The 15,608-nt window shown below is 51.2% G+C and overlaps 1 protein-coding gene across 2 annotated transcripts in view; it reads right to left on the minus strand.

Annotated features, from left to right (window-relative positions):
- The window catches only part of CHAF1A (chromatin assembly factor 1 subunit A), a 103,088-nt gene that overhangs the window by 66,600 nt on the left and 20,880 nt on the right, over positions 1–15,608 (minus strand). For both annotated transcript variants that reach the window (XM_085639262.1, XM_085639263.1), the window contains exon 6: positions 13,981–14,041. In XM_085639262.1, coding sequence (XP_085495388.1) covers positions 13,981–14,041 — 61 coding nt within the window. The remainder of the gene's footprint in view (positions 1–13,980; positions 14,042–15,608) is intronic.

The following is a 15,608-nucleotide window of genomic DNA, read 5'->3' on the forward strand; positions in this document are numbered from 1 at the left end:
ACAAATGCTTTACATGGTCCTCTGATACTGCCTTACTGTAAGGTTATATCCAACTTTAGCCTCTGCCAAACCTCTGGGGACTGTGGACTCTGTACCTATTTGGGAACAGTATATACAGAGCCACTTTCTTACAGATATGCCAAAGGTGCTTGACCATATCATCAAGAAGGCATTGCTCTTAAATCCAGGTTGCAGTACCTGCAAGTGTAGCACTGACATTAATTGTTCTACACGGTGGCACAAAGGTCTAGTTAGTTTTACCCATTTTTGGAACACCTACGGCAGTTGATCCTGGATGAGCTCCCACTTGTGGCAGTCTGGGAGGGTAAAACAGAGCATCTGCCTGGTCCCTCTGGGCCCATGGTCCACCCCCACAGATTCTGTGCATTCCTTTTTGGCGATTCAGTACATCGTTCTTGTGTGGTCTGTACTGACTAACACAGTTTGAGCTCGCCAGTATTGGATGGAATGCTTTTTTAGACCTACCCCGATGGACAACATTTCCAAGACGTTTAAGCGAATTTTTACAACAAAAGTCCATGTGTGGACAAATCCTGCATGTGGACTTCTCATCCTATCAATGATTCGGTTGTCCGTCTGTCCTTAGTAGTTTGGGATGGAAGACCTGCATTGATATTTCTTGGGAATCTATGCACAGCAGGGCCGGATAGAGCCTTTTGGATGCCTGCATTGCATTGTTCCAAGATCCAGTTACTTGCATTCATCGCGGATACAGCTCTTGCTGAATCATCCTCATCCACAGCTCGCAGGACCCCAATATGATGCATGATGACATTAAGCCAGAAAGGATTCGTAAATACTGACTGGAACCACCACTTTAGTAAAGATCTTCACCAATGCTATAGATTTCACCAGTCGCTCAGCTAAGGTAAATGCTTTTACAATACATGGGTGTAGGAACTGCAGTTTTGTTGCTGGGTTGAGGGATATTTTTGAGCATTCTGTGAAAGACCTAACCAACGGAAAGGTTCAACAAAAGTAGCTGCGGAGGTACAGGCCTCTTCTCCTGATAAAGCGCCGAGGAGACAGTCCTCTAGGGGATGGGTTCACCTGGCGCCCATGTCTGTGTAAGGTTGTGGCCATGGTGGCCAAGCGGTTTGTGAATGTCAGAGGGCTGACTTTAGTCTGAAAGTGCTTTGAGTCGGTAGTGCCCACTCGCCACAGAAATATCAAAGATGTTTGGATGTATTGGGCACTGAAGTAACCATCCCGAATATCCAGTGAGGTAAGGAACACTCCTGCCATAATGAGTTCCTGCAAGGTAACATTAAAAAAAAAAAAAAAAAAAAAAAAGGACTTCAGGAACATGTTCAGTTCAGGAGATATAAAATTTGTCTCCACTATGCGGTCTCCTTCCTAACCAGGAAGGACTGTGGATTGAAAGAACAGATCTCCTTTGGGATTTTGAGTCCTTGGATTGCTCCTTTTAGGAGGAGGGTGAATACTTTCTTGTTGCTGTTCTCTACAGGGCTGATGGCGTTCCTTCTTGGGTGGAAAAAAGTGGAAGGTTGGGAAGCTTTTCTACAAATTCCAGAGTATCTCCAGACAGCACTCTTTGGAGCACCCAGCGATCAATAGTGATCTTCCAATCAGGAATAAAACATGCAATTCTTCCCCTTACATGCTGTATTGAAGTCAGTAGGGGGCACAGGTGGCTGAGAGTAGGTGGCGATTGAGGAGTGGCTTGCTTTTGGTCATTCTGGGAGCAAGAATGAGCAGCACCTCTTCATTGTTTTTGATTTACAATAGCCTTGACATTGGCCCCTGTTGTAGGCATAGCTGGGATCATATCCAGACTGTCTGGGAGGTAATATTGTTGTCCTTGATAACTGTACTGGTTCCAACTTCCTCTATAGGCCTGCAAGCATGTGGAGACAAAAAGGATGTGAAAAGGGTGCAGGACTCGGATCATGCTAAATTTTAAACTGTGCGGTTTACCAAACAGGGTATGTCCATCAAAATGCATCTGTTGCCTCAATGTATGTCGCGGTCGTGGAACTGACTCAGTGGCCTAGGTTGGCAACACACCTGTGCTCATCTGGACAGACCGAGCCCCAAATAGATTATTTTTATAATATAACAAATTTGTAAAGTGCGTTTCCACCCGTAGGCATCTTGGGCGCTGAACAACAGATGTTGGTTACCCAACTCAATGGTAGTCATTTTATCGACCTCAGATGGATGGAAGGCTATATATTTTCTTAACGGCTTCGAGCTGCCGCCACACTAAAGGTACTCAGCACGAGATGACAAGTTATACATGTCAACTGTCGTCCCCCCCCCAACCCCACCCCCACCCAATGGTAATACTGCTTGTACCACTGGAAAGGTCTGCATCGGTTCTAGTCCCTTTCCAATAAGATCCAGTATAGGGATGACATTAAGAGTTTTTACTGGTTTGTTCCTGGAAGTCATAAAAAAGTACATCTGCACTACTCAAGACACCAGGAGGTCATAATTTTGGCTGCCCTTTCTAGGTGGTTATGGGAAATGGCACCCAGTGGAGTCTGCTAGCAGAGTGGTTTTGTCACTTTCTTTGGGATGAAGTTCCTTCATTCCTCACATCATGGTGACCACCTTCCACCTCCTGCCCTTCCTCCAGGACTTCAACTTCCTCTTAGTCTAGATCTGATTCCTGATCACAAGTCATTAGAATCTCTCCCTCAGGTACCTAGGTGTTGGGGTACAGAGGTGAAGCAGAAGCAGACATTGGAGGACGTTGCGGAGTAGGCATCTGAGGATATGATTGCTGCACAGGCAGCGTTAGCAGATGTGGCAGTGGAGAATACATGTGGAGGTCGAGAAATCCATTTTTGGATAGTGTGATCATCAGTTGCAATGTAGACATGAAGGAAACTGGTTTATGCATTACTGAAGTTTGTCAACTGAGTTAGTAAGAAGGCTCATACCTACCTTCACATAAAAAATGAAGCCTGCTGTGAGAAAGTGGCTCTGTATATACTGTTCCCAAATATGTACAGTGTGTACAGAGTCCACAGTCCCCAGAGGTTTGGCAGAGGTTAAAGTTAGATATAACCTTACTCTCTAGAGTGGTAGCTTGGTCGAGCAGTAAGGCAGTATCGGAGGACAGTGTAAAGCATTGTGTTGTACACACAGTCAGCAAATGGTTTCACACACTCAATAACTGAACTCTAGGCCAATGGTTTATATATAAAAAAAAAATATATATATGCTGTTTTTATTTTAAAACCAACAATAGGTATTAAAATACACTTTCTCAGAATGAGATGCTGGAGGTAAATACTTTTGCAATATGCAATTGGCTTTTGTAGATAGTTACAAGTTGTTGCAATAGGCAACACAATTTCAAACACAATAATGCATTGAGTTCAATGGAAGTTAAGTTATTTGCAATAGATTACTTTCAGGATTACTTTTCAAACTCCAGGACTGGATCCTAGATTCAGTCCTGGAACAGTTCTTAGAAGCAAGTGATAAAAGTCGACTTAGTTACCGTTATGATTTTAGGCAATATTTTGCCATTTTAAAAGTTGACACTTAGAAGAAATTTCATAGAAAACAGTCAATGATTCCCTATGGAAGAAAATTCAAGGTGCAGGTATAGTATGTTCTCGTTAGGCAAATGGGGAAGTAGATGGGTGTAGAGGTTACACTGCCAGGGCCACTCGGGCAGCTGGGTGCAGGGTGCTTTTGAGCCTTCGGGCGCTCAATTGATTTCAATGGGAAAGCTCCGGTTTAGAAAAAGACTGCAAGCTCGGGGACGAAGATTCTTCAGGTGCCACCACCACTTCGAGAGGCAAGTTGGGTAGTTGGAGGATAGGTAGGTACCCCGGTGTTGGGCACAAGGGGCTGCAGGGTGCCGGGGTGCCTTTTGGTGTCGGGAAATTCTACCCTCAGTTGATCGCGGTTGGGGGGGGGGGGGGGGGGGTACCTGGTTCTAAGGCTGCAGGCGTCGTCGGGAGCGTTGAGTGAAGTCCTTGGGTGCCGGACTCGGGGTCACAGTCTCCGTGGGGTCGTCCTCGTGGTCTTGGTTCACTCCGGCACAGGCCATGCTTGGCGGGTGCAGAGTGTGAAGGGTTCACGGTTCCGGGCCGATGCCAGGGATTACAAGCAGATTTTGAGTAGAGCCTCTACTCATGGGAGTCCCAGGTGCTTAGAGACAAAAGGTAGGTAGGTCCTCCGGGGTTTGAGAGGTTGCTGGCCACAACAGGTGCTGGGTTGTAGCAGGAGCAGGTTCGAGGGTCGACAGGCCGGTAGGGCTGGGGCCAAAGCAGTTGGTGTCTTCCTCTTCTTAGCAGCTGCAGGGCAGGTCTTCTTCTTGCTCTTCTTTGTATTTCGGAATCTGGAAAAGGAAGGTTCAGGGTGCCACTAGATTTAGGGGCGTTACAGGTAGGTAAAGGGCAGGGACCAATGGGTCCCTGTCCTGGGGTGGATACACCCCCTATTCTGCCACTCTCCTGTGGGAGGGGGGGCAGTAGCCTAGTACTGATTGGGTAGGGCCTCCCATCTTCAAGATGGCGAGCGCCCAGAGATGTGCTTCACCTCGCCTACCCCACCTGAGGGGTGGGGTTGGCAGGCTGGCACATCACCTGGCCTTATTTGGGGTTTCCGGCCAAGCTTCCAGCTAGAGTGGGGGTTGCAAGTGGCCTGGGGAAGCTCACAGAGGCGGCATGCCTTTGAAGCTTCCCCCTGCCCATCCTGGGGGAGGAGATCTAGCACCTCGCCCAGGATGTGCATTGTTGCAGGCCCACAAGAGCAGGGGCTCTCCTACCCAGGGGTCCAGCAACATGTCTGCTGTGTGGCAGCCTAGGCTGCCTCTCAGACCAGACGTGGATTGTAGGTGAGGTTTCAGGGGGCCTCTCTAAGATGCCCTCTGTGGTGCTTGGTACATTAAATCCCACACTGGCATCAGTGCGGGTTTAATGTGCTGAGCAGTTTGATACCAAACTTCTCAGTCTTCAGTGTTGCCATTATGGTGCTGTGGAGTTCGTGTTTGACAAGCTCCCAGCACCATGTACTCTTAAATGGCAGCACTGCACTTACAGGGCCCAGGAATGGACCTGGGTACTGTAGGGGCACAGGGGTCATGCTCCTGTGCTCTCACCTCTGGCATAGGGCACCCAGCTAGAGGGGTGGCTGATGTAGGTCAGGGCAGTGTAGGTTGTGGGCATGGCACACAGGGATGTGTGCCATGTCGACTGTTTTGTCCTGTACCCAGACACTCAGCCTGCAAGGGCAGTGTGTGGGTTAGGGTACAGGGCCTCTAAGGGTGGCACAATGAGTGCTGCAGCCCTTAGAGGCCTTCCCTGGTCACAAGGCCCTGGGTACCTAGGGTACCATTTACCAGGGGCTGACATGTGGCCAGGGCTTGCCAATTTGGGTTGGAGGTTTTGGTTTAGGGAAGGAACATAGGCCCTGGGCACCGGATTGGCAGGAGCCTAGGGCACACTCAGTCAAAGTACATTCAGCAATTCAGCAAAAAGTGGGGGCATACGGAGGAGCCTAGCGCGCAACCAAGATGGCCGCGTAGGTGCGAAGCTCCCGAGGACCTCCGCGACCTCCTGAATTAATCCTGATTATATCCTGTCTTTGATGAGGGGACTGTGTCTGTGTACCCGAGCTGAGGCGGCACCCGTTTTCCGTTTTCGAATCGGACCCCGGATACTGGTGGGAGCACCGATCGAAGATTGCGGCCTTCTCCGCGCCGGCCCCCCGGATTGGAGTTGTGGGGCGATCCGGGGACAAAGCGAACAACAGCGGCGGGCAGGGCTGGGCGACTCGCGTACCCCGCGCTTTCACTTTCGCTTTTGCGCCCTCCTTGCCCTCAAGCGAGGTAGGGTTGCGGAGCGGGGTGCGGTGGTGTGGCCTTGTCCCGGTGCCTGGCTGACCCGCCGGCTGTGAGTTGTCCTGCGGTCCAGTGGTCACCCCCCCACGGAACCCGTGAACTGGTTTATCGGCCCTTTCGAGGAGATTGGCACGACTTTGGGAGTGCGACATGTCCACAAAGCAAGATGGCGACCGGGCAAAGGTGAAATCGACCCGCCGCGGCCCGGCACATCAGTCAAACAGTATGGACCGCTACACCCTCCAGAAGGGATCCCCAGAGGCACAGCGTACATCCCCCGCGGGCCCGGCTGAGGAGTCTGCTCAGCCCGCGGATCTGACCCTCCGGGACGTCATGGGCGCCATTGCCGAGATGAAGGCCTCGGTGGACCAGCGCTTTGATACTCTTGCGCAGAAGATAGACTCGGCCCTGGTGGATGTGGGCCTGGTGAGAGCCGACTTGTCTAAAACAAATGACCGGGTCGATTCCCTGGCCCACACCACCTCGAGTCTCACTACAGACGTGGCGGCCCTTCAAAAGGAGGTGAACCGGCTTGGCCAGGCGAGCGCCATGATGGACCGTCGATTGGAGGACGCCGAGGGTCGGGCCCGGAGGAACAACGTTCGTATTGTCGGGGTGCCGGAGGGACGGGAGGAGGAGGCGGCGGATTTGTTTGTGGAAGACCTGATCCTCACCCATCTCCAGCCCCGGGGGCTGAGTAAACTTTTTGCGGTGGAACGGGCTCACAGGGTCCCCGGAGGAAGACCTAAGGTCGGAGCCCCGCCGCGGCCTCTCATTGCCCGGATTTTTAACTTTCGGGACAGAGACGCTATCCTGCAGACTTCCAGGCTACAGGGACCGGTCAAGCTCGATAATATGGACGTAAATTTCTACCCTGACTTTACTCCGACGGTCCAAAAGCAGAGATTGAGTTTTCTCGGAGTTAAACGTCGCCTACGGGACCTGAACCTTAAGTACTCAATGCTTTTTCCAGCTAAGCTGAGGGTGGAGGTGGATGGTCGCACGCACTTTTTTGACCGTCCCGAGGCGGCTGGGGACTGGTTGGATACTCTGCCTGGGGATCGGGGCCGGGGGGGGGGGGGGGGGGGGGGGTGCGGTTGGCGGGGAGGGCTCGCCGGATCAGAACTGAGGGGTGAATAGTAGGCCTTGCTCTGGACAACATTTTGGTTACCATTCACTGATCGTGTATGTTCCCCTCCTATGGAGGTCGTACGGAGTCCATTGGGGGCTTTCCCTCCTCCTCTGGGGGACTAGTTAGTTTTTTATCTATGGGGCGACAGGCACACTGCACTTTGGGGGGGCTGTCTGGGCTCATGCAGGGGTGCAGGGAGGGGGGAGTTCTGTTGGGATGGGTGGGTGGGGGTGGAGTGTTGTTTGTTTGCACCGCAAGGCGAACCCTTTACTGTATTGTTGTTTTTGAGATGCTCTTTGGGGGACGATTGATGGCTTCCATGTATGATGGGGGGTAGGGATCTGACTGTTATCATGGAACGTTAACGGACTGGGGGATAGGATTAAGCGTGGTGTGGTCCTGCAGTATCTGAAACGAATTTCACCAGATGTGATCTTCCTGCAGGAGACGCACCTTATAGGTAATTCCTTTCATGCCATGAATCGGAGAGGCTATCGCTTGGTGGCCCATTCGGGCTTCACCTCGGGCTCGCGGGGGGTGGGCATCATGATTAAGAACTCGCTCCCATTGGAAATTGATGAGGTGCGCCATGATGAGAGGGGACGTTACACTGTCTTGGTGGGTAGAATGGAGGGCAGAGTGGTCGTTTTTGTATCAGTGTACGTTCCGCCGGGGTTGCAATCTACCACGTTTGCGGACCTGGGGCGCCTCCTCCTTGACCTCCCGGGTGGGCTTCTGGTAGTTGGGGGGGGGACTTCAACGCGGTGGCCTCTGGGTCTATGGATCGTCATCCCCCTAGGGACCTCCCCCGGGCACAGGCGTGGCTGTCCGGCCTTTTAGATACACTAGGATTGGTGGATTGCTGGCGACTAAAGCATCCCGCGCAGCTGCAATACACCTTCCACTCGGGTGCCCATGGTAGCCTCTCGCGGCTTGATTATATCCTTGTTCCTGCGGCCTATGCTGGGAGAGTGGGAGAGGTGCGCCATTTGGCGCGGGGTATTTCAGATCACTCCCCACTACTGCTGCACTTTGATGTCTTCCCGAGGGGGGAGGGCAGGGTAGCCCCAATCAATGCCTGGTACCTGCGCGACCCCACTATTCGAGCCGAATTGATCAAATCCTTGCAGCGGTACTTTGAGGAGAATGTGGGGTCTGTCCCTTCGGCTATCTCCCTTTGGGAGGCTTTTAGGGTAGGTCTCAGGGGGGAGGCCCTCTCCTTTATCTCCCATGCCCGGAGGCGCGAGCGGGAGGAGGTAACCCGGGTGGAGGCCGAAATTACTGAACTAGAGGGTGACCTGGGGAGCGGGGTGACGGATGCCACATTGCATGTCCTACACCTCAAGCAGGCGGCCTATAGGGCCCTCGTCACGGAGGCGGCCAGGGGCCTCAGTAGAGAGCAGCAGGGGCGACTGTATGATGTGGGTGATAAGGCTGGTAAATTGATAGCGTGGTTGGATAAAAAGGAGAGAGCGAGTCGTGTGGTTCCGTTGATCGAGAGGATGGATGGTGTATGTGTCACCGAGCCGGACGCCATTGTCTCCTGCTTCGCGGATTATTTCCGCGAGGTGTATTCCCCGGTTTCTCCCTGCTCGGAGGAGGATTCCCATGCCCTGCTTCGGGACATCGCGCTGCCCTCCCTTTCGGTGGAGGACAGGGATTCGCTGGACGCTCCTCCCACCTCGGACGAAATTGCTCTTGCTATCCGCTCGGTCGCATCTGGCAAGGCCATGGGCCCCAATGGCATTCCTATCGAGCTGTACAAGCTGCGACCGGATGTGCTGGCGCCCCACCTGCGCGCGATGTTCCTGGCGGCCCGCTCGCGGGGTTCCCTTCCGCCGGACCAGCGTCTGGCCACGATCGTGGTGATCCACAAGGAGGGGAGACCCCGTGAGCGGGTCACATCCTATAGGCCTATCTCGCTCTTGAACGCGGAGCCCAAAATCCTCGCCAAGGTGCTGGCCAACCGGCTGGTCGGCGTGGTGGGCGACTTGGTCCACCAAGACCAGTCCGGCTTCATACCCCATCGTAACACGGCCCTTAATCTGCGACGCTTGCACGGGGTGCTCGGGCGTGTCCCGTTCGTGCGGGAACCGGCCATCTTGGCGTCCTTGGACGCCACCATGGCGCTTGATACGCTTGAGTGGCCATACATTTGGGCGATGCTGGCGAAGTTTGGCTTCGGACCAGGCTTCATCGGCTGGGTCAAGTTGTTGTATTCCGGCCCATTGGCGCAGGTGGTGGTGAATGGACGAGTTTCGGCCCCATTCGCACTGGGACGGGGCACGCGACAGGGTTGCCCCTTGTCACCCTTCCTGTTTGCACTGGCCCTGGAGCCCCTGGCGGAGTGGCTGCGGTGGCACCCTTCCATCCGTGGTCTCCGCTGGACCCCCGAGCATGAGGACTGTGTGTCCCTCTACGCTGATGATATCCTTCTATATCTCGCCTCCCCGCGTAAATCACTGATCGTCCTAGTTGATGTTTTGCGCTCATTCGGTCGCAACTCAGGCCTCGTCATCAACTGGGCGAAATCCTGTGTATATGTGCTTGCCGGGGGGGCTCCGGTCCTACCACGGGACTGTCCGATCCAGATTGCCTCCCAGGGGTTTCGGTACCTGGGCATATATATTACTCTGGACCCGGAGGCCCGCTACGAGCGGAATTTGCTGCCCCCCCTCCAGCGCTTGAAGGAGGACGTGGTGCGTTGGCGACGTCTGCCGCTTTCGCCGCTCGGCCGAGCGGCCTTGTTTAAGATGATGTCGTTGCCGCGCTTTCTGTACGCTCTCCAGAACACTATGGATTTGGTTCCGGCGCGCTACTTCCGAGAGGTGGAGAGTTTGCAGCGTCGCCTGTTCTGGGACGGGAGGCCACGTATTGCCTTGGCTAAATTGACGCTCCCGTGGTACGATGGGGGGGTTGCCCTCCCGGATATTAAACGGTATTACTGGGCCTCCCAACTAGCTGCGATTAATCATGGCCTTTACGGGCCCGCCCTGAACCCGGCATTTGAAATGGACAAGATGCTCCTGCCCGGTGGCGACTACAATCGAGCGCTCTACTCTGGCGCGCCGGACCCTCGCCTGACGGGACCGACGCGTGTCATGGTGCGTGTATGGCACGCGGCTAACGCAGCTATGGGGTGGAAGGACCGTTTGACCCGGGCGTCACCGCTATATGCGTCGGCGAGGTTGGGCTCCCTGTGGACCTCGAAGGGCTTCGAGAAATGGGACACGATCGGCATCAGCACAGTGGGAGATCTCTGGACGAGGGGGGGATTCAAAACTTTCGAGACGCTGCAGACGGAGTTTCAGTTGCAAGGCAGTGAGTACTTCTGGTACTTACAAGTCCGCCACGCGCTGGGCTCCGTCTTCCCGGATGTCGCGTCCATTCCGGAGTCTTCCCCCCTGGAGGACAGAGTGCTGGATGGCCATGTCCCAGACAGCACGATCTCCCTTATATATAAAAAACTGATCAACGACCGATCGGGCCTGCTGACTGGCCTCCGCGAGGCCTGGGTTGCCGATGGGCTGGAGTTGGACGACGAGGACTGGATGTCCGCGGTGGCCTCTCCGAAGGAGGTGGCCATCCCGGCTCGCCTTCGCTTCGTTCAGCTTAAGATCCTCCACCGGGTTTACGTGACGGGGCCAAGGCTTCTACGTATGGGCTCTGCTGAGGATGGACTGTGTAAGCGTGGCTGTGGTGCTTTGGCAACTTTCTTGCATATTCTGTGGGAATGCCCAAAGGTGGAGCGATTCTGGCGTGGTGTGCACGAGGTCCTGCGAGTGGTTACGCGTGTCGTGCTGTTGCCTGAAGCGAGGAGATGCTTGCTGAATGTGTGGGAGCCAACTGACTACTCGGTTCCGCAGACGCGGTGGGTGACTCTGGGATACATGGTATCTAAGCGTGATATTGCTCAATTGTGGGGATCCCAGAGGCCTCCGGCGGTGTCGGCCTGGAAAGAACACATGGATTGGTGTATGTTTCGTAAAAAGGTGGTGTATGTTGCGAGGGGTAAGCCTGGGGCGTGGGTGAAAATCTGGGGCCCCTGGAACGCCTATCGCGGGGGTATTTGCGAGCCGCCGCTGCTGCCGGCTGCCTCACCAGCTCCGTCCCCCTAGCCGACCCCCTCCCCCAGCCATGGGCACGTGGTTCCCCAGTCCTTGATCTGTTCTCATTCCCCTCTTCAGAGTTTGGCGATTGGTTGGGGTCCCCCACTTAAGGAGCGCGTGCTGTCACTTGGGATTGCGGGTTGCCTTGCGGGTGTGGTTGTTTTTGTGTTGTTGTGTTTTGACAAAAGGAAACCGTATTGTGGGTTTGGAGTTATGTGGCCTGCACTACTGATATCTCCTGATTTACCCTTTTTGCACCGCCAAGAGATTTTTCTGTATGTATGTCATATGCTTCTGCCACTCTAGCGGCCGGCCAGACGGTTGTAGGCCCATACTTGTAACTATTTGAGATTGCAATAAACGGTTTAAAAAAAAAAAAAAAAGTGGGGGCATACCATGCAATAAAGATGGCACTCTCACAGTAGTCAAAAAGGGTGTGGCAATAGACCGGACCTTCTTGGACGACTGGGCACTGTCAGAAGACTTCACAGTAGAGGTAGAAATTATTGGGATGGTAAACAGTTGCCTCTTCATAATCTGGGATTTAGGCAGGACTGCTGTGGTGGAATCAGAAGAGTTGAGTTTTCACACTACTTTCAACACAGAGTTGCTCGCCTTTTTTCAACTCCTCCTCTGGCGATAGCACGATCCTGTCCTAGGAGGTAAATTCAGGTGCACTAAAATGTTATCGGGGGCCAACAAAGCAGCAGAATACCACTAATCACAGCTAAAGAAAGTGGTGGCCAGGCAGCCACGAAGAGAGGTACACAGTGCCACAACAATGGAGTGTGTTGTGTCAACCTTTAGAAGCACTGCTCAAGCTGAGTACCGGCAAGGAGCAGGGCCTATAGGCCAGCACTAGAACACATGACACCTGCTTCATCACACTGCATGGTTATTACACCTTAAGCCCCACCTGCCCAGCCCCATTATCCATGATCTATCGCTCCTTGATAATTATTGCACCCAATAACTTCCTCTGTCTGAGGAACAGGTGGGAGGGGTGGGCAGGTGAAATGGAGGACAATGAATGGAGGGAGGAATGCCTGGCCCGGGGGAACTGGAGGTTTCGTCACAGCTTCGAATGGTGCAAATCAACTAACTAAAAGCGACCTATCTTAACCCCCAGCAACTGCAGCGGGTGGGCTGCGTGCCCAAGATGTTACTTCCCTGTCACGGACTTCTTCCCTATGGTCTGGTCCTGCCCAGGTCTATCATTCTTTTGGAGAGGGGTAGAGTGCAAGATTATGGAGGTACTGGGTCGCCACATTGACTTGGGTCCTCTGGTGGCCCTACTGGGTCTCCTAGAGGAAGCAGGGCGACAGAGGTACGAAAGGGCTTTCACAGGGGTGACCTTGTTGGTAGCCAAGAGGGCCACTGCCCAAGCCTGGAAGCCTGCAGAACCCACTTCGCTAGTACTCTGGAGGAGGGGAGTCAACTGGTGTGCGTGCCAATAGCAACCAATTTATGAAATTAGAGGTTGCCCCCAAAAGCATTATAAGGATATGGGTTGGGTGGTGGGCCCATAATGGGCTGTTGATGTGATGATGTCACCTACCAGTGTGACTATAACGTGCTATGGTCTGGTACAAAAAGTGATGTTGTTCCTTTAATGTCGGTAGATGCTGCCAAGAATGGTAAAACCTAATAAAATTTGATAACGAAAATAAGAAAAACAAGTGCTAGCATGGTAAAGGCTGGATCCAGGCAAGGGAAGTTTTAGTTTGATAAAAGGGATAACACTACCAATGCCACGGGACCAGCACAAGATTTAAACGTTCGCGGAGATATGGAGGTGGTACAATTACGCCTACAACTTAAAAACAGTAACTACTGCCAGGCTGACAAACGGACCGTAGGGATCACCCAGCTGAGAGTAGATTTTCTGATGCAGAGGAAGATGCAAAGGCTACAAGTGTGCATATTCAGAAGCCAATACAAGACCTAATGCATTCCCAGAACAAACATTTGGAGGGTAGTTTTCGGACGCAACAATGTCAATAATTTGCTGTTCAGAATGTAGCAGATAATGTGCTCCAAATGTAAAGGACTGGGCTCACCAGGATGCCGATAATTATAGGAAAAGTTATATTGATGCAAGAGCGAGCAAGAGGATCCTCGGAGGTAGATGAATCAATAATAACCTTTTATGTAATTATATGTGAGATACCTTGTTACACTGCGAGTCTCTGGCCCCACCATGCCTGAAGCACAATATAACTATGTGGCAGGGACAAAAGAGTCCCATTGATGGAGGGCTGTCTCCTGCCAGATTTGGGCCACTAACTATCAACATCCAATCAGGAAACTTAGCTGGAATTTATGCTGCCACAACAATTTAAAAAAAGATGACTTGGCATATCTGGACTGGCATAAAACGGATGTGGCTATGCTACAGGAGATCCCTCTCCAGCCTAGGGTTACATACGCCTTTGCTGTTAATGCTGTCTACATGTTAAACAAATCACTGAATTTTGCAATGGGTGACTGGACAACTGAGTCCTCATATCAATCACTATTGAACAGTGACAATAAAATGTTGACAATACTTACAAATAAGCTCCTTAAACTATGCTATATATGGTATTGCTACACCAGCCCAGTTACGTCCTAGAGATCCATTATGCACAGCCTACAAACACCAATGGTGGTCTTCAATCAATTGGTCTTGACCTGATCGGCAAGGGCTCTATTAAATCCTGTACCCAAAGGATATGAATGGCAAAGAGCCATGATGGGACTACAGAATGGGAGGATTATCAAATGTATGCATTAGGTGCAAGTCGTTCAAGCCAGACAAACAGTAACAGGTAAGGTAGGGGTTTTGAAAGGTAATATCCTATAGTTTTCTACAGGTAGAAGCACCAGAAACCATCAACAACAAACCATACCTTTTCTTCCTCTTTAGCTTTCTTTTCTTCCTCTTTTTTCCTTTTTTCTTCAAGTTTGGCCCTAAAAGCAAATTCAAACAAATTACATTGAGCTTTAAATTAAGCTATCATTTATACCTCGGCTCGAACACATTAAGTGGCGTAAACTAAGGCTTTGAAGACAATCGCACAAAACCAAAAGCTGCATACATTAAAAAAGGAACACTTACAATGGTGTATGTTATGCAGGGTCAGTAACCAGTAAACTTAACGTCTGTGTCTGTAAAGTATGTGGACCTGTTGTGTTGAGCTCAGACTGAGACACCTAAGATCCGTACAAGTCTAATAAGCAGGTCCTAAGCTGAAGGACACCTTGCAGGAAATGAGCTCTCTGTACACATCTCACTGAAACCCACACAGGGGACAGATAGTTTCCTCATAATAAATGTTTGATTTATGCACCCAGGTAAAAGCAATGAGGTTTCTTACTGGAACTTCATAGATGCTCAGAGGACAAATTAAGTCACGATAAGCAGGTCTGCTGAATGGAACTGAGAGTGACACCCTAAAGGCTGTGTGTATGTAAGGTACTGGGATCTTGCAGGCCCAAGAATTTATGTTTGGAAAGTGAGGTGAGATATGGACCCTTGACATGGACCAAAACAACGAGAAGCAGCTTTTCGTGAAAGCAACAGCATGGATATTACAACAAGAGGGATAAAATAATTCAGGCTGTTGATACAAGCGAAGAAGGTTTGGGACCTTAGCTGGCAGATGGCAAATATGTCACCACCAAGTATACTTTACTAGATTTTTGGAAAGATCGAGAGTAGAGGCGGCTAAGTGGAGGAAAAGATGGAGCAGATGAGAAGTATTTTCCCATTTCTTCTCATGTTTATTTGGTTTAGTACAAACCATTAAACAATTCAGACACTTTTTAATTACATTACTACAAATAAGCAAAAACATTTTGCTTTTAAACTCAAGACATCATTAAGAACACTAAATATAGTCTGATAAAATAAATCCCCATTAAAAATGGGGGGTCTTGACACTTAAGCCAGAGGACCTGGTCTCTGGGGATTAGCAGGTCAGGTATGAGATTTTGAATCAACTATGTACTGCAGAAGTTGGTGTGTTTAAAAAGGTACGGAGGGCAGTAAACAATGCATTGCTATTTGCTCTACAGAGGGTCTTAAACGTTTCCCACAGCTTCACTCCTTTCACGATAGTTATTTGTGGTCACCCTTCTTTCATAACACAGCCTGATATGGTAAAAGCCAGATTAGAAAAAAGGTGGGTGCGTGGTGGAGTGGAGGGTGAAAGGGGTTGTATGGAGGAGGATACACTTTAATGGTATAAAGCTGACACTAATATTGTTGGAGCAGCGCACTGTTGATGCCGGGGTCTCCAAAGATTTATGGGGTTTTTCACAGGTGTACTGACGGTACAATCCCCAACTTACAATACCTGTGCAAACACCCTGGTCAGTCTAAGAAGAGGCTCAGACCAGATTCTGAAATTGTTGTGCCACAAACAAAAGATCAGCAGCACCATTGTTAGTGGTCCCCACAGGGGTCACCAGGAGATACTGTCTTTCCCTTACAGGCCAAATGCCTGCCTTACTTAATCCATTCTGGTGTTTGCTT

This window comes from Triturus cristatus, chromosome 12 (assembly GCF_964204655.1).
Source record: "Triturus cristatus chromosome 12, aTriCri1.1, whole genome shotgun sequence".
Taxonomy (NCBI): domain Eukaryota; kingdom Metazoa; phylum Chordata; class Amphibia; order Caudata; family Salamandridae; genus Triturus; species Triturus cristatus.